The sequence below is a fragment of the Notolepis coatsorum genome, assembly GCF_963971535.1.
Source record: "Notolepis coatsorum genome assembly, chromosome: 7".
In the NCBI taxonomy this organism is placed as follows: Eukaryota; Metazoa; Chordata; class Actinopteri; order Aulopiformes; family Paralepididae; genus Notolepis; species Notolepis coatsorum.
Genome location: NC_140171.1, coordinates 125,085,284 through 125,103,116, shown reverse-complemented (window position 1 = coordinate 125,103,116; position 17,833 = coordinate 125,085,284). Strand labels below are relative to the sequence as shown.

General features: G+C 40.8%; 2 protein-coding genes across 5 annotated transcripts in view; one reads left to right on the top strand and one right to left on the bottom strand.

Annotated features, from left to right (window-relative positions):
* The first annotated feature begins 3,308 nt into the window (after nucleotides 1-3,308).
* LOC311232049 (nuclear distribution protein nudE homolog 1-B-like) lies at nucleotides 3,309-14,033 on the top strand. Its single transcript, XM_084318718.1, has 9 exons — nucleotides 3,309-3,419; nucleotides 3,835-3,968; nucleotides 5,969-6,122; nucleotides 7,865-8,013; nucleotides 8,270-8,406; nucleotides 9,303-9,458; nucleotides 9,774-9,859; nucleotides 9,996-10,150; nucleotides 11,102-14,033. The coding sequence occupies exons 2-9, from the start codon at nucleotides 3,883-3,885 to the stop codon at nucleotides 11,193-11,195; spliced, it is 1,017 nt and encodes a 338-aa protein (XP_084174844.1). The 5' UTR covers nucleotides 3,309-3,419; nucleotides 3,835-3,882; the 3' UTR covers nucleotides 11,196-14,033.
* The window catches only part of myh11a (myosin, heavy chain 11a, smooth muscle), a 70,619-nt gene continuing 66,570 nt past the window's right edge, over nucleotides 13,785-17,833 (bottom strand). The window contains exons 41-42 of one of the 4 annotated variants that reach the window (XM_084318715.1): nucleotides 17,506-17,534; nucleotides 16,002-16,142 (exon numbers count right to left, since the gene is read on the bottom strand). In XM_084318715.1, coding sequence (XP_084174841.1) covers nucleotides 17,510-17,534 — 25 coding nt within the window. In that variant the 3' untranslated portion in view covers nucleotides 16,002-16,142; nucleotides 17,506-17,509. Of the gene's footprint in view, nucleotides 16,143-17,483; nucleotides 17,535-17,833 lie in introns of all 4 variants that reach the window. The other 3 variants (XM_084318717.1, XM_084318716.1, XM_084318714.1) reach the window with 3 other exon arrangements.

The following is a 17,833-nucleotide window of genomic DNA, read 5'->3' as shown; positions in this document are numbered from 1 at the left end:
CCCTCTCGGAGGGGGGGAACTCAGACTAGACATTGACAAACAAATTACAACTAAGGACAATGAAGGACAACAACGAATACACATGGCAAGGGAAAGGGGGGGTGGGGAGCGCAGAGAGGAGAGTAAGTAAAGTAGGGGGTGAGGAGGGGGATTGAGAGAACCATTGCCCCGTATTCAAAAATGTTCTTGTCTTCCAGTTTAAGAGGATAGTTTTCTTGGCAACAGCTAGGGAAACGAGCAAGGGTTTGGTGTTCTGGACTAATAAATTGATAGCAGTAGTATCACCAAGTAGACAGAGGGAGGGGGAGAGAGGAATGCTGCAGCTTATGACCCGGGATAGTGTATTGATGACATCATTCCAGAAGTCTTGAACAGGTGGGCATAGCCAGGTGGCATGGAAATAGTTGTCTGGGGTATTGAGGGTGCAATGGGAGCATGTGCTTGCAAATCCCATTTGAAACATCCTGTGCTGTGTGATATGTACTCTGTGTAACACCTTATATTGGATTAATTGAAGGTTAGTGTTGTTAGTCATTGTGAATGTGTTGGTGCAAATTTGTTCCCAGGATACGGCATTGGGAGAGAAAGCCAAGTCCTGTTCCCATTTTGTGAAGGGGAGATGGAATGTAGTGTCTGCGCTTGCCAGTATTTTGTATATTTTTGAAAATATTTTCTTCTGTGATGTTATTTTATTCATTGCTAATAATTGGAGGTGGTTCAAGATCATTCTGTGTAGTGTTAATTTTAGATTTCAAAATTGATTTCAGCTGTAGAAATTGGAAGTGTTTGTCTGTCCCAATGCCGTATCCTTCAGTCAAATCAAATCGATTAGGCTGTTGTCTGTGAAGATGTGGTGAAGATGAGTAATGCCTTTTTGTTTCCAAGCTGGGAAGTATATGGGTGATTTCTGTGACTTCTAATCTACCTCCAACATGTGTATTACTAGTGGGCACTGCCAACATAAGCCCACTGTAAGTGTGTGTGGATCACGCTAAAAGAAATGCGCCTTTCACGTTGGATTCTGTTGGATTGATTGGTTGAAATTCTTTATTGATACTACATAAATACAAGTGGCCCCTCTAGCCAGAGATGCCCTAAATACAAAACAAGCAAAAGGATAAAAACACAATAAAGCCCTTAGGCTTTTTCCATTGTGTGTGTGTGTGCGCGCGTGCGTGCGTGTGTGTGTGTCGGGGTGGGGGAGTTAATGGGTATCATGGATGGGCAGTCAATGGGGTGCTAGCTGCTCCTACACATATATAATCACATCACTAAACAACATCTTAGTTAAAAAGGGAAAATATTATCCCAATACACCGGATTATGAATAACTAGAACATCATCATTCACAGAATGGAAGTTGGATACGGGAAGGGGTCCTTCCCCATATAGCTCTTGAACCTAAAGGGAATAAAATCAGACTGTTCTCAAATTGGAGCTGTAAGAAAGTTTCAGTCATCATCAAACGTGACAAGTTTCTTAGTGCTTGGATTTGCGAGGATGGCTTCATAAGCGAGGTGCCTTTGTTCTCTTTCTGAAAGTCAATTGCTGTGTTGCTATTTGTCTGCATGAGACATGTTATTACTCTCAGGATCACTGAAATGTCTTCCAATTTTGGTGTAGAATATAAGCCATGTTTTTTTTTGGACTAACCTGTGTACATGAATTTGTGACAACGCTGCTCACCCCCTCTGCGATATAACACGCTTGTTGGGGTCGGTTTTACTTTATAGAAAAGCTCTGGAGAGATTGGCTGTGTTAACTGTAGAGGTACAGTATATAAGCAAGTGCAATGATAGACACAGGATGGTCTCTCTTGAATAAACTATGTACACACACAAGAACTGAGCCTTTATTTCTTAAACAGTAATTAAAGATATCCTGAAACAGCTTTAAAAAGATGTTATGAACTGAACTGTAAAGCTGATGTTAAGCTGTGTGTAAATGTACTGTGAGCAGATTTGTCTGCATATGTGTATGTTGTGTGTGACGTGTGTCAAGATCTAGGGTTGCTGCTAACTATTGCCAACTAATAATTGTTCTTCCTGTTTGAAGGAGGGAAGGCTGCTCATGAAAACAAAACAAGGCATTTTTGAACATGCATCATATCACAGACACAGATACACACAGACTAATCGTGGCATTTCCAGGATCCCTCTCTGCCATTCTTTTCACTTTGTTTTAGTGCTGTGACAGTACATACAGTACACAACACACACACACACACACACGCACACACACACTCAAGGTTATAGCCTCTGTGGGTAAATAGAGCATTAGGACATGAACCACGCATTCGGACAACTCTCTGACAGCAGTGCACCTGCACGTTATTGGTTTATGTTATCCACAGTATTTATGTGATCAAAAGTGACATGTCTTTCACTCATTATCTGATTTGCTCTGCTCATGAATCAAAGTTGGAATACTAACTGCTGGGTAGACATGCTGATTCCAGGAGTCTCCTAGACAACCCAAGACCTGCAGTGTTACATATCCATACAACCATACTGTATTTACTATACGTGCTGCATGTAGATCCACTTTCCCAATTTTGCAATTTTGCAAAGCAATATTTCAATAGATGCGATGTAAATAGTGTCTTTAGTTGTATTCATTGTTTTATTTTTTGTTTCCTTTTTAAGTGCTACCCAATAAAAGCATCCAAGTTGTTTTGTTTATTTTTTACAGCTTCATTATGAGGATAGATTTTATGATATACAAATTGTTCAACTGTCCCCCATCATATAATCCTCACTTTTAAAATGTTTGCGTTTCTCTCTTCCTCTTTCTTTTTTATGTATTTGTGTTTTTTTTGTCCTCTTTCTTTTTTAATACTTATTAATGCATACTAACATTCCATGTAAACAATAGGCTATTTCTAATAAAATGTGTAGCCCCACCTGTCAACAGTCTCAGCATTCAAATGTATCTGGGGGGGGGGGGGGGGCATTTATTAAATTGTATTTTGGTCCATATGTGAGTTCCAGGGGGTCTCTTGGAATATGAGTGACTATCCTGATATGTTTCTCTCCTCTGGTATCTCCACACACCTAGAGACAGCTGTGGAGCAAAATCATATATAATAAATATATTCTCAGTCAGATTGGGGTCCCAACCAAGAGAGATATTGGTCAGTGGGGATCCATGGCTTTTTAGAGCATCTTTGCTATTTGACATTGTGAACTAAAGTCAGTAGGCGTGGATTCTAGTGTATAGAACTACGTGATTGGATAAGCCTCGCGCGTCGACATCTAAATCCACCAATGGCGCTGGATGGTTTGGATTTGGTTGATGACCGTTGTGTAGTGAGAGAGAGCTGCGTCCTGCTAGCTGCTGCTGGAATCTGGATGAGCATTATAATGATGTGCTAACGTGGATTTTACTCGAGCTTGGTCATTATTAAAGAACACATGCAGGTGAGCATACTGCTGATATGTGTTTAGTGTTACATTTCGTTTACGTTAGCGAGGGAAACCTGAACGCTTAGCCATATTATAATCACGCGAGCGAGCCTAGCTAAGAGGGTTAACGTTACTTTAGCTAATGCTAGCTACTTAGCTCGCTAACCGTAATAATAACCAAAGACCATTCAAAACTTCACCGGGGTGTGACTGCCGTCCGAGCCAACTAGTAGTAAGACTGTAAACTGTATGATTCTGTTTTTGTGAACATCCGTCTGCAGCATACCTGTGTTGGTTAACAGTTAAGTGAGTTATTTGACTGATGGTGATTAGCCAGCAGCCACCTTGTCAGTCAGTGTTCTGCTTGTGGTTGTTGTTGTGATGGTGGTGACTGTTTCAACATGATGGTTGATCTGTGTTTCCTCTCCAGAACCTGGGCGTTTCACTTCATCACCGCGACACAGAGTAACACACAGACATGGGCGAACCAACGACGCTCAAGTTCGCGTCTATAGAAGAGGAACTTGGTTTCTGGAAGGAGCAGGCAGAGACACATCAGCAGAGGTATTGATTGAAAACTTTATTAGCAGATTGCAGAATGGGTACAGTACAGTACGGCTCAATACATACAATTGTTAAGGGGATGCAGGCCAGAGAAAGACTTTAGTCTTGTTTACATCAGGGTCCCCCATTTCCAATTCATCATATATTACAGATAGACAGTACTACATCTATACATTTATGACAGTTATAGGACAGTAGCATGTCCTGTTATAATATATAGTGGTATAACAGTTAGGACGGTAGCATGTCCTGTTAATATATAGTGGTATAACAGTAAGGACAGTTGCATGTCCTGTTAATATATAGTGGTATATATAACACTTAGGACAGTGGCATGTCCTGTTAATATATAGTGGTATAACAGTTAGGACAGTAGCATGTCCTGTTAATATATAGTGGTATAACAGTTAGGACAGTAGCATGTCCTGTTATAATATATAGTGGTATAACATTAAGGACAGTAGCATGTCCTGTTATAATATATAGTGGTATAACAGTTAGGACAGTAGCATGTCCTGTTATAATATATAGTGGTATAACAGTTAGGACAGTGGCATGTCCTGTTAATATATATAGTGGTATAACAGTTAGGACAGTAGCATGTCCTGTTAATATATATAGTGGTATAACAGTTAGGACAGTAGCATGTCCTGTTAATATATAGTGGTATAACAGTTAGGACAGTAGCATGTCCTGTTATAATATATAGTGGTATAACAGTTAGGACAGTAGCATGTCCTGTTAATATATAGTGGTATAACAGTTAGGACAGTAGCATGTCCTGTTATAATATATAGTGGTATAACAGTTAGGACAGTGGCATGTCCTGTTAATATATAGTGGTATAACAGTTAGGACAGTAGCATGTCCTGTTAATATATAGTGGTATAACAGTTAGGACAGTAGCATGTCCTGTTAATATATAGTGGTATAACAGTTAGGACAGTAGCATGTCCTGTTAATATATAGTGGTATAACAGTTAGGACAGTGGCATGTCCTGTTAATATATAGTGGTATAACAGTTAGGACAGTAGCATGTCCTGTTAATATATAGTGGTATAACACTTAGGACAGTAGCATGTCCTGTTATAATATATAGTGGTATAACATTAAGGACAGTAGCATGTCCTGTTATAATATATAGTGGTATAACAGTTAGGACAGTAGCATGTCCTGTTATAATATATAGTGGTATAACATTAAGGACAGTAGCATGTCCTGTTATAATATATAGTGGTATAACAGTTAGGACAGTAGCATGTCCTGTTAATATATAGTGGTATAACAGTAAGGACAGTAGCATGTCCTGTTAATATATAGTGGTATAACAGTTAGGACAGTTGCATGTCCTGTTATAATATATAGTGGTATAACAGTTAGGACAGTAGCATGTCCTGTTAATATATAGTGGTTTAACAGTAAGGACAGTAGCATGTCCTGTTAATATATAGTGGTATAACAGTTAGGACAGTTGCATGTCCTGTTAATATATAGTGGTATAACAGTAAGGACAGTAGCATGTCCTGTTAATATATAGTGGTATAACAGTTAGGACAGTTGCATGTCCTGTTAATATATAGTGGTATAACAGTTAGGACAGTAGCATGTCCTGTTAATATATAGTGGTATAACAGTAAGGACAGTAGCATGTCCTGTTAATATATAGTGGTATTTTTTTTATATATATATAATTTTTTTTTTAAACTCATAAAATATATTGGGTCACACCTAAATCGGCAGGGTCGGTCGGCAACCGGAAACCAACTATTAATTTTGTTAGGCCTTAGGACAGTAGCATGTCCTGTTAATATATAGTGGTATAACAGTTAGGACAGTAGCATGTCCTGTTACAATATTAACCACTAAATGGGTAGAAATCTACAAGGACCAACACACTTGGAATATGTCTGTCTACAAAAGGCAAATCATTTAATGATGACTTTTATGGCCATCAAAGATGTCATTTTTGAATTTTGATTGAAGTTGTGTGTGTGACCAGGGCTGAAGAGTCCCAGGATGAGTTGCAGGAGTTCCAGCAGATGAGTCGGGATTATGAGGCAGAGCTGGAGACAGAGCTGAAGCAGTGTGAGACCCGGAACAAGGAGCTGCTCTCGGATAACAACCGGCTCCGCATGGAACTGGAGAACATCAGGGTTAGAACACCTTGACTCTAAATAGGAACTCTACAGAACCAGACAAAGCTCTGCTGTTCCAATGAGTGATGTTTGAAATAAGTCAGATCTCACTTCCTTAGACACACGCACACAATGCTGCTATGCTACACTCCCCACAGTCACACACACACACACAATGCTGCTATGCTACACTCCCCACAGTCACACACACACTCTCTACATCAGTGTTGCCACCACTGTCACTTCGGGGCTCTGTACTCGGCTACAAAGCAGCTGACTGCTATTCCTGCACAGTAGTCTGCAGGGAAGGAGTGAATAGTGGATTGTGTAAGAAAGAGACCTACCAGTAGTTAATTGCTCAAGAAGGGTTGAACAGGGGGAAGTGGAAAAAGAACATTCTAGATATTTTCCTGTCTAACAGATCACACCCTATACATCAAGGATTCCATTTTCAGGTATTCCTTTCACGGATGGCATGAATTTCAGATTTGAATTGAGTACTGCGTAAACTTAAAGAAATATATTTTTTTGAAGTAAACTAAAAGGTAGCATAACAAGTTACAGACAAGATGACACTAAAAGAAAAGGAAAACGACAGAATGGTTGGAGACTGATATGAGTCACAACCCTAAAAACAATATAAATCCCTAAGAACAGAGATGGTTACCAATATATTCCTTCGCTGAACTTTAGTATCATATCCTGCAGGCTGTTCCAAGCGAAGGGGGCAGAAAACATAAACGCTCTCTTTCCCATCTCTGTCAGCTCCTCGGACAGCAAAAATCATAATCAGTAATGTATGTAAAATATTGACATTTTATAATTTTTCACATTTAGAGATGAAAACAAGTACACTCTTAGATGATCCTGTGTTTACATGTAGAGATTGTTACAACATCAGAAACCACACGAATGTAGCTCGTAGCCCTTCAACCAATCAGAATTGGTTGTTGAGGGATACCTGCTGTGTGCCACTGTTCACTTGAACAACGCCACTGTGGTTCTGTTGCCAAAACCTGGAGAGGTGTCGCAAATAGAGGTGTGTATGTGTGACTACAGACAACCCGCACAGTGCACACTACCGTCATCTCACTAGTGGCACGTGGCAGACTGGCAGCACATCTTCAGTCTGTCATTTCTCACAGACTTTTGTCTGTGTGTTGTGGTCACTGGCTATATTTGCACAAGTCATCCAGTCATTTCACACAACACGCTTCAACACAATCTTGAGATTCCTGCTTCCTCTTGCACTTGTAGCGTAAACACATCGGCACACGGTAGCATCATTTGTTGCTTTGCATTACCAAAACACATGTAATTGTCAAAGCTCAGTTTCAATATCCATTTGAAATACCAGAATAGTCAAGTTATCATGCCCATCCTTAATATCCACAGACATATTTTTAAACATAAGTGAAAAATAAAACGCTTGGACCTACCTCGGTTACTAACTTACTATGTGTTGTAATAACTACATATCTTGGAATGCCAATGTGTTTTGATATGTTTAGCTCAATATGTACACCATGGCACTGGCACTGCCAACCACTGACAGCTCACCATTCAATACCATAGTAGAAAGAAGCATTTCATACAAAAGTATCCTGTATTTCTGTATGACAAGTAAAGAAACTTGAAACTTGATCAGAGGTTTGGTTCAACTTCCCACTGCAAAATCCATTCATGGACCGTAGAGTAAGGCGCTTTGGAGAAAGCATCCCCCTAAACGGCATATTTTGTTTGCTGCCTTGTGTTCACAGGAGAAATTTGAAGCGCAGCACTCGGAGGCATTTAGACAGATCTCAACGCTGGAGGGAGACTTGGCGGAGACCGTGGCGGTCAGAGACCACCTGCAGAAATACATCCGAGAGCTGGAGCAGTCCAACGATGACCTGGAGAGGGCCAAGAGGTCAGTCTCTGGACTGTCTGTGGTTGTCTTACCATGGAGGAATTTCATCACAATATTCATAATTCATCATATGAGTGTTGAGCCAGTAAGACTAATGCGGATACATTCTGCTAGTACTAACCTTGGAGATGACCTCAACCAAGAACAAATAGGTCTATTTCTAATTGACAAAACCTCTTGTCTGTATCATTCCCACTCACCACGCCCCGCTCCTGTTTCCTCTTTCTGGCCCGTCCCCTCCCTACCTGTCTCCCAGGGCGACCATAATGTCTCTTGAGGACTTTGAACAGAGGATGAACCACGTCATTGAGAGGAATGCCTTTTTGGAGAGCGAGTTGGACGAGAAGGAGAACCTGCTAGAATCTGTTCAAAGGCTCAAAGACGAAGCCCGAGGTATAATTAACATGAGTGTGCACGCACGCACACACGCACGCACACACGCACACACACACACACACACACACACACACACACACACACACACACACACACACACACACACACACACACACACAGAGAGACACAGACACAGGCATCTGAAGTTTGCCAAAACTGCTGATTGCAAGAATTCTAGACTCAAAACCAGGGGGTTTGCCTGAGTCTGTGAAATGTAATAGCTTGTCATAAGTCCTGAGTCAGTAGATTTGCTACATTGGTTGTATTCAGTCGTCTCATATTGATATTATATGATACATTTATTTATATTGCGCCCCTCAACCAATAGTTACATCAGCCCGGGGCGCAGCCAGGGAAAGAAGAAAACAGAAAGACAGGAAACGAAAAAAAAAAAAAAAAAACAGAAATACATGCAGGTCCTGAGGGGGGGGGGGGGGGGGGGGGGCGAGCAAGAGCATAGGTATTGTATTGCATTTATTATGGGTAAATCTTTTAATTTACATTTATTTTGATTTAAGTACTGGACTGTCATTAATTTTATTATTGTGTCAATCATAGTCCTGTGATTTATTGTGGATTTCCATTGTTTATGTATTGTGTGTCTGGTTTTATGTAAAAAAAGGGAAAAGAATTGTTTAAAAAAGAAAAATACATGCAGGCCATCCAAGCAGACAGAGAACAGACGGACATAATACACCTGTCATACTACAACACAAAACTAGCGCAAGGATTTTTTTATGACGAAAAGGTGAGTTTTGAACATGGTCCTAAAAGTCTGTAGAGCTTGCAGATTTGATAGTTAGTGGGAGCTTGTTTCGGCGCTGCAACTGCGAAAGCTGTTTCCCTTCGTCACCAGTTTTGATTGTGTCATATCTGTGCTGCTGTATTGACAGACCTTCGTCAGGAGCTGGCTGTAAATCAAAAGGACCGACGGCCTTCCAGCAGCCTGGGCAAAGACACAGACAGGACTGAGACACTGTCCCGCCCAGCCACACCCTCCAAGCCTATCAGCTGCTTTGCCACGCCCCCCCCATCCAGCATCCGCAGGGGTAGGTGTAAACACTCTTGTGATGAAAAATCCTGAATTGATTGTGTTCATACTTGAAACCTCAGTAAAGGTTCATCTAAATTATTGTTATTTGGTAAAACATTTACGTAATAAAAATGCATCTGTATTGATTTATCTCAAACACACCCTCTTTTCTTGATTCTTGCTTCCCTCGAAGGCAACAGTTGTGATTGGAGGATCAAGAAAAGGGGGCAGGGTTTGAGATGGGTCAATGACTACCACCGCCTTTGCCTCAGATTTAGAGAATACAGTTCACTGAAACAATACTCTCATCTTAACAACTTGGCTTCTACAGGTGATGGCCTAACAGGAACTCCCCTCACCACGTCGGCGAGAATATCGGCACTTAACATTGTAGGGGAACTGCTGAGGAAAGTCGGGGTAAGAGATTTAAATGTGTCCATACTAGGCCTCCATTCTGTGTCAAACTGTCATTCCAACAACTTCATGGCTTAGCCTCTAGATTTTACGTCCATGAACTGATCGGTGACTTCGTTTTATGGTGTCCTTTTTCCAGAATCTGGAGTCTAAGTTGGCGTCATGTCGAGACTTCGTGTACGAAACGTCCCCCAACAGGCCGGCGCTCGCGGCTGGCTCTGGTCCTTCCTCCGCCCTGGAAGGAGGTCCTGACCTCCAGGGCAGCAGCATGAGCCCTCCCCCACAGTACGACAGGTGAGGACGGCAACACCACTAGTGTAGCTGTAGCACAGGAGAAGATAAGATAAGATATACCTATATTGATCCCCTTGGGGAAATTCAGGCATCATAGCAGCAGGGGAGAGGGGAGGTACAGGTAGTAGAAGACATACAGGTACAGGTCACAGAATTATAGTACAGTGGAGAAGTAAAAATAGAATAAAAAGGCAGTGTAAACAGTATAATTAACTCTGGATATGGGCAACAAGGTGCAAGATAAGGGTATGTATGCACCCTCAGTTATATTGCCCTACAATAAATATAGTTACAATATATAATCTAAATCTAATCTAATATATAATCTAAAAAAATGTAATGCTAAAATGCTAAATATATGCAATATATTCTCTAAGGAGAAGGAGTTCCTGTCTTCTCCAGCATGAGACCCTTCACATCAATGGCTCCTTTGCAGTTCCGGGGGTATTGGGAACTCTGATTAAAGGAACACGGCAACATTTTGGGAAATTAGCTCACCGTCTTCTCCAGAGAGAGACAAGAAGATAGATACCGGTTTCCTCTCTGTGCGTTCAGTAGAAGGCTATCTGGCTGCACGTTAGCCTAGCTTAGCACAATGAATGGAAGCAGACATGACTGGTTAGCTTTCGGGAGAGGTGCTAGTTGGACGATGCCTAGGCTAACCGCTTCTTGTCTCTCTCTGGAGAAGACTGTAAGCTAATTTCTCAAAATGTTGCCGTCTTCTTTTAAGATGGGACAAAATCCTACTGAGGACTGTTTTCACATTGCAAAATTCATGAAGGATTTCACTGGTCATGAAAATATCACTTGTGTGTACTTGGCCTTTTTGTTTACACATACCAGTGGAGAGCAAGTGTGATAGGATCATGTCTTCTTGCTCTACATTGATCATATGTGAACTATACTATGTGAACTATACTATATTGTACTGTACTGTGTCTCGTCCTCCAGCTTGGTGAAGCGGTTGGAGTTTGGACCAGCTCCTCCCAGAGGGGTCTCCCAGGGCGCCCAGTCTCCACAGGGCGGAGTGAAGATCCTGCTATGAGAGAGAGGATGGCCGTCTCCCACCTAACCTCTGTTATTCCACACTTCTCTCTGCAGTAGACTGCATCTAAAAGGGACTTTGAACTGAACCCTGTTGAGCTACAGTATGTCCTCTCTCTACCTGTGAATGAGAAAGCCACTCCTCACTCTCACATAATCTCTGCATGGACTACTGCTGCTAATCTGGGGAAGTATCCTGTCACGATGCTACGCTGCAGCGTTCTCGGTGTGTGTGCAACATCAAGGACTTGTTGGATCCACTGCACACACTCCTGTTCCCCCCTGACTTCCTCCCCACTGTAACCGTAGTCTGACCTACAGGATGTTGTGAGTGGGTATAACTCTGGAATTGGCCGGGTATAACTCTCGGTTTGTATGTTTTTTGCAATGGCACCGTCTCCTTCGAATTGATCACTGCCTAGGCGATTGTGATTGATTTGAAGAAATTCAAACAACCCCCAAAATGTTTTTAATGTTGTAGAGTACTAATGGGTTCTGGCAGACTGGTTTTCTGCACTGGCTCAGTAAACATGTGAAGAAAGGTCTGGGCAGTGAAAGACCCATTCCAGTGCAGATCTACATTCCATGTCTACTAGCTTTCTTCCTGTGACGGTATACAGTAGCTATGTTCAGCCTGGCTGGGTCTAGCATGGTATGGTTGGGGTTGTGTCTCCATTGCATTTCTTGTAAACTCTCTGGTTACTAGGCAACCTTTCAATATTCACACCAGCAGCTAAATCATGATGATTACAGTCCTGGCCAGGTTCTAATAACAACAGAGATGCTCACTGTGTGCCAGACAGGCCTCAGCATGGCTAAACCCTGGCAAGTGGAGACGAGGCATAACGAGGTGTTCCCCTAATTATTTACAAGTACTCTGTATAGGGTAGCTTTTTTATAGAAAAATGCATACCAAGGTGTTTTCCTACCAATACAGTGTAATGCCAGCTTGACGTGACGATAAATAGCGTTTTTTCCTCTATTCTTTGACAGTGCTAGCTCCCCACTAATTTATAGATGTAAAAAGACAAACATCATCTGGCTTTATTGGTCACACAAAGCTAATATCTGTAGGACACAATTGTCCATATATCCCAATATAAATATACAAATAAGAGCCCCTTTTTAACCAGTAACATGTACTAGAACTTGTACTTGAACTTGTATGTGGAATACCTGGACCCCAGAATCGAAATGAGCCAGACCTCTACTGTGCAAAAATCAAAGGAGGAAACTAGAGAACAGCTTACGGTTCGTCGGATAAGAATTGACATTAGCATATTAGCCGTTGCTGCCTTTATCAATATTATTACCTCCTCATATCAAGGCCTTGCCTTGTCATGATTCCATAACAGACCTGGGTCAATTAGTATTTAAAAATGCTTAAGGAACAAAGCTGATGTCATTGGAAACGGTAGAAACCAAGCGCCCCGATCACCTCGACTAGGATTTGAAATTCTCTTTGATCCAGGTCTCATGTCTCCCCTGTTGTCGCATAAGCTTTATTTATTGAGCGTGACTCGAGGGCTTAACAGGCTAATGAATGTGAAATGCTAGGAATAATAGGTTAGCCAAGCTTTATGCTTTGGAGAAAGGGTATTCCTTCATGCTGCAGAATTGTGATACAGAAGGTTAGTTATTGTATGACTTTAGTTAGAGGCAGTGGTTTCTTATGCTAAACATATGGATCATCTGCCTGTAAACTTGAATTTTTAGGATTTCAATTGTTTATTAGAAGCCAATAGCAGAAATATTTCTTCTAGGCTTGGGCTAATTTGTCAGAGCTGGTCATTTATTTTATTTTATTCTTTGTTTAGCAGTTTTTTTTATTGTTTTGTCTAGTTTCATTCATAGTTGAGGAGTTAGGAAGTTGAATGTATAGTGATATGTTTCTTTGTACAGCCCTTTTTTTCTCTTATCAGTTTTATATCAGGGAGACATTAAATATGATAAATATAATTAAAAGAAGAGCAATAATAGAATTTGTAATTTAAATGACATAAGCACAGTTAATAGTATATTTCTGTAGGTATTCTGTAGACCTATATAATTGTACTGCCTGCCCTGCCTTTTGACTATATGTTATGAATGGGTAATCTTCCCAAAGAGTGATTCACATTATGAACTACAAGATTAGATACAGTAGCCTATATCCCCTGTCTGTATAACCTGAGTTTCCACGACTGTCTTCCATAAAGCAACCTTACATGTATATAGATATCATCTAACAATGGTCTTCATCACAAAAGTATTATTAATGTTGTACTAAAGCAACTTCTGTGTGGAATTTAAGCTGTGGGTTATTTATAGATATGGACCACCGAGTATCTACTGTGCTACTTTCCTGTGCAGCTTGGCTACTGTACTAGTAATCTTACAGTCACTGTTTGTCGGGTGTGGTGTTAACAACTCTTATACTACTACTACTTCTGTTTGGACTTACAGTGTATGTGCCTGAGATACCATAACTATCTTATCCTGTTGGTTTGCAATGGTTTTTATATTATATGAGCAAATGTTCATGTTCCGTTGTCTATGCAATGTGATCTTTGAAGTCATTAAGCAAGACAGGGACATTAAAAGGCGAGAATTATATTTTTTGTTTCTTTTTATTTCTTGTGTGCAGGTGGTTCCACAATTAATAGATACAAATGGTGTCATGTAAACGTCAGTTGATGACAAACGAGCAGAGAATGGAATGAATACATTGTTTTACAGTGACAAGGTGATACAGTATATATATAAAAACATTCTGGACATGGACAAGATGAATAGGCCTCGAGAATGTGGCACAGTACCTGATACAGCAACTTAGCTCATATTATTAAGGTGCAGGAAATGGTGAAAAAAAAATGGCAAAATAGATATTTATTTTATTTCCTATTACTGTCTTAACTTGACAGGAGATAAATATTTCATAGGTACTTGGTCGTTTCATTGTCCGAACCATGGACGGAAGTGAGTTACAGGTGCAACGCTTTTGCCAGTAATGCTTATCGGTAATTTTTAAGCCATATATTTGGACTACATTCAAATTTCTAGCCGGGTAAACTCTAATGATATACAAATCAAGCACTGACGCGATACAGAAAATATCCTAGATATCAAATCTGATGAACCACTTAAAGGACCATACCAGTCTAATTTTGACTTCTCATCATTACCAGAGATTGTCTATATCCTTCTAGACATCCAATCTGATAAACCACTTAAAGGACCATACCAGTCTAATTTGTCCCTGTTTTTTGTTTTAGTTAGTTTTCTATAAAATGTTGTGTGCATAGGTGTATAAAGTGTATGTTTTGGTAGAACTCTACCAGCTACTCTCTATAGCTACTGCCAGTTATCGTTCCAACTAATTTAACTCCCGGTGCAGGGACATTTGTTTGGTTTGTGGCAACTAACCCAAGCACTGAGAAAAATATGGTCGCCACTAGGAATGGCGGGCATTCATAAAGCTGCCAAGACGTCATCTAGGTTTTTCCGAGGAGTCCACAATGCAACGCACACAGAACCTTCCTCTTCTGTTGTCTCAGGTAGCCTACTGTAATACGGATGTCTTCTAGCCACTACCCTCCTGTCTTTGACAAAACCATACTATTGCATTGAACATTGACCAATCATATTTGTGCAAGAACCCGAGGGAAACAGCTAAGCTGTGCTAACATTAGTTGGTTAGGACGGTAATGGCTAGAAGGTATCCACATAACGCTGTGGACAGCTTTCTGAATGCCCGCCATTGCTTAGCCATGAGTGTAAAATGCTAAAGTTTTATTTAGCTCTACCCAAGATCTTTTCTATTTCTGTTTTGATAGCCGGAGACTCACATTTCCCTCTATTAGACTTAGGAAAATGACAGAATTGAGAGAGTGCATGAGGGAATGAAAGTAATGGTTTGTTTTGGTAGATCTCAGCCTACCTTTCACACTGCCATTGATGTTGAAACAGGTTGAAAATAATGATGTTCCATGAAACTTGAAAGTCTTTAGGCATAGGTAATTCACCCTTGTGAAAATCACTTTAACGTTTATCTTTGCTAATATTACTGTATTACTTAGTGGTTTTCAGAAGTTACATATGTATTTTCAACCCCCTTTCTACATTAGTGGCAGTGTGAATGGTGTTTAGTAAGGCAAGCTGATACCAGCTAAAAACAAACTAACACCATATACACCTACAAACACAAAAGGTATTAAAGGCGGGGGCAATCTCCATTAATGGTGAGAAGTCAACATTAGACCGGTATGGCCCTTTAAATGTTGTTCTAGGAACCTCTTAAATGCAAACAGCAGTCACAGGAGACAGGACCAGTCAAATGATAATAACAACAAATAGATCCATTAGATTTACATGTTTAAAGTGACGTATTATAGGAATACCTGCTTTTGCCTTTTCGCAAGTAGGAGTGGTAGAAGGCGTATAATTAGATGCACCTTTAATTCATTATTTAATTAAATGCATAAGGAAGTATCAAGTAATTCAGTGCAGTAGAAAACAGTGTAGAAAAAGAAAAGAACAGCGAATCACACAAATAACCACAGGCAGCAAAACAACCCTCTGTAACATTAACACTATTAAGTCCTTTTGAATTTCTGATGAAAGAGAAATTTGCTCCAAAAAGAGATTTTTTTTGCTCTGAAACGCAATAAAAGGTCAGTATGTTACTGAATTTTTTTAAATACATATCGAGGTGTTATGGAAAAACTAGATAGGGTATCAGGTTTTGAAATTCTTCTCTGCTTTCAGCAGGCAGGTTTGCCCTGGTGGGTAATAATACTGAAATGCTGATTGTTTGACGCCTGCGTTTCCCCTACTCTACTCTGCTGATTTGGTTCCGTTGTAGTCGCCCTGGGAGTCGGCCTCCTCCTCGGAGGCGTCGTCGATCATCGTCCTCCTGCCCCCTCCGCCGCGCCGGGGCGCACTGCTGAAGGACGGCTCGTTCCCGCGCCTGAAATGCCACAGACGGAGACGCAAAGACACAGAGACACAAAGACACAGAGATACAAATACACAAATAACGTTGTCGTCACTGACAATACATGTATTCTTTACAGAAGTTCGAGTCGATTGAAGCAATGTGAACGTTTTGTAGAACATCTGACTGTATATATTCCTTATACTGCCACTCACTTTTACTACTAGCTTCTGTGGTCGCTGTGTTTGGTCGCTTCCATGTGTTTTGCAAGCAGAGTCTTAAAAATATACTTTTAACTAAAATACTAAGGTGGAAGCGGAACATGAAAGGACATTAAAAAAGGAGTCTGTGGTACAAGAGCTTTTAGTTCAATTTTCTTTAGATTTTCTAAATAAGATACGTTGTAATTCGTAAAACATTGTACCGACATGATACACATGGCAGTGAATGGAGAGAGGAAAAGAACCACAGAAGCCACTGGTGAAAGTGAGTAGCAGTATATGGACTTATATCAGGGTAAGGAACATATACAGTCAAATGTTCTACAAAGCGTCCATATCACTTTTAAAGGTATAATCTGTAATGTCGTCAAACAGCGACCTCTAGGCAAAAGAGCCCCGCTTGGTACTGCGCTTGGCAATACCAACAGAATTGTAAACAAAGCTCATCTTTTGCCTAGAGGTCGCTGTTTGACGACATTACAGAATTAAGTTTAGCTTGAAACCACTCGAGTGATTACATTTCACACCATTAGGAGAATCGATGAAACATAGAATGTAGAGGTTGTGCTACTGCCAGTTATCGTTCCAACTCATTTAACTCCCGGCGCAGGGAAATGAGTTTGGTTTGCAGCAACTAAACCAAGCACTGAGAAAAATATGGTCACCACTACTAGGGAATGGCGGGCATTCATAAAGCTGCCAAGACATCATCTAGGTTTTTCAGAGGAGTCCACAATACAACAGACACAGAACCTTCCTCTTCTATTGTCTCAGGTAGCCTGCTGTAATCTGGATGCCTTCTAGCCACTACCCTCCCGTCTTTGGCAAAACCATACCACTGCCCTATAGCATATTGCATTGAACATTGACCAATCATATTTGTGCAAGAACCCGAGGGAAACAGCTAAGCTGTGCTAACATTAGTTGGTTAGGATGGTAATGGCTAGAAGGTATCCACATTACAGCTGGCTGCCTCTGACCGCAGAAGAATACCGTTGTGGACTCTTGGAGAAACCTAAATGACGTCACGGCAGCTTTATGAATGCCCATTGCCCACCATTGCTTAGCCATGAGTTTCCTCTATTAGACTTAGGAAAATGACAGAGTTGAGAGAGTGCATGGGGGAATGAAAGTAATGGAAGGTTAGAGTAACTTCTAGGTGTAGAGGTACTTGCTGTGTTACTCCTTGGGTTCAGGATTGCCTCTGTAATAGAGATGAACATGGTTGTTGTGCTAGTGCTCAGCAGTGGTAGGAGAAATACCCAAATACCCAGGAATAGTACTCTGGTAAAAGTTCTAGTCGATTAAAGGAACATGCCAGACAAGAAGAAAGATACCAATTTCCTCTCTGCGCGTTCAGTAGAACGCTATCCGGATGCAAGCTAGCCTAGCTTAGCACAAATGAACTCACAGAGAGGAAATTGGTATCTACAGTATCTTCTTGTCTGACTCTGGAGAAGACGGTAAGCTAATTTCCCATAATGTTGCCGTGTTCCTTTAAAA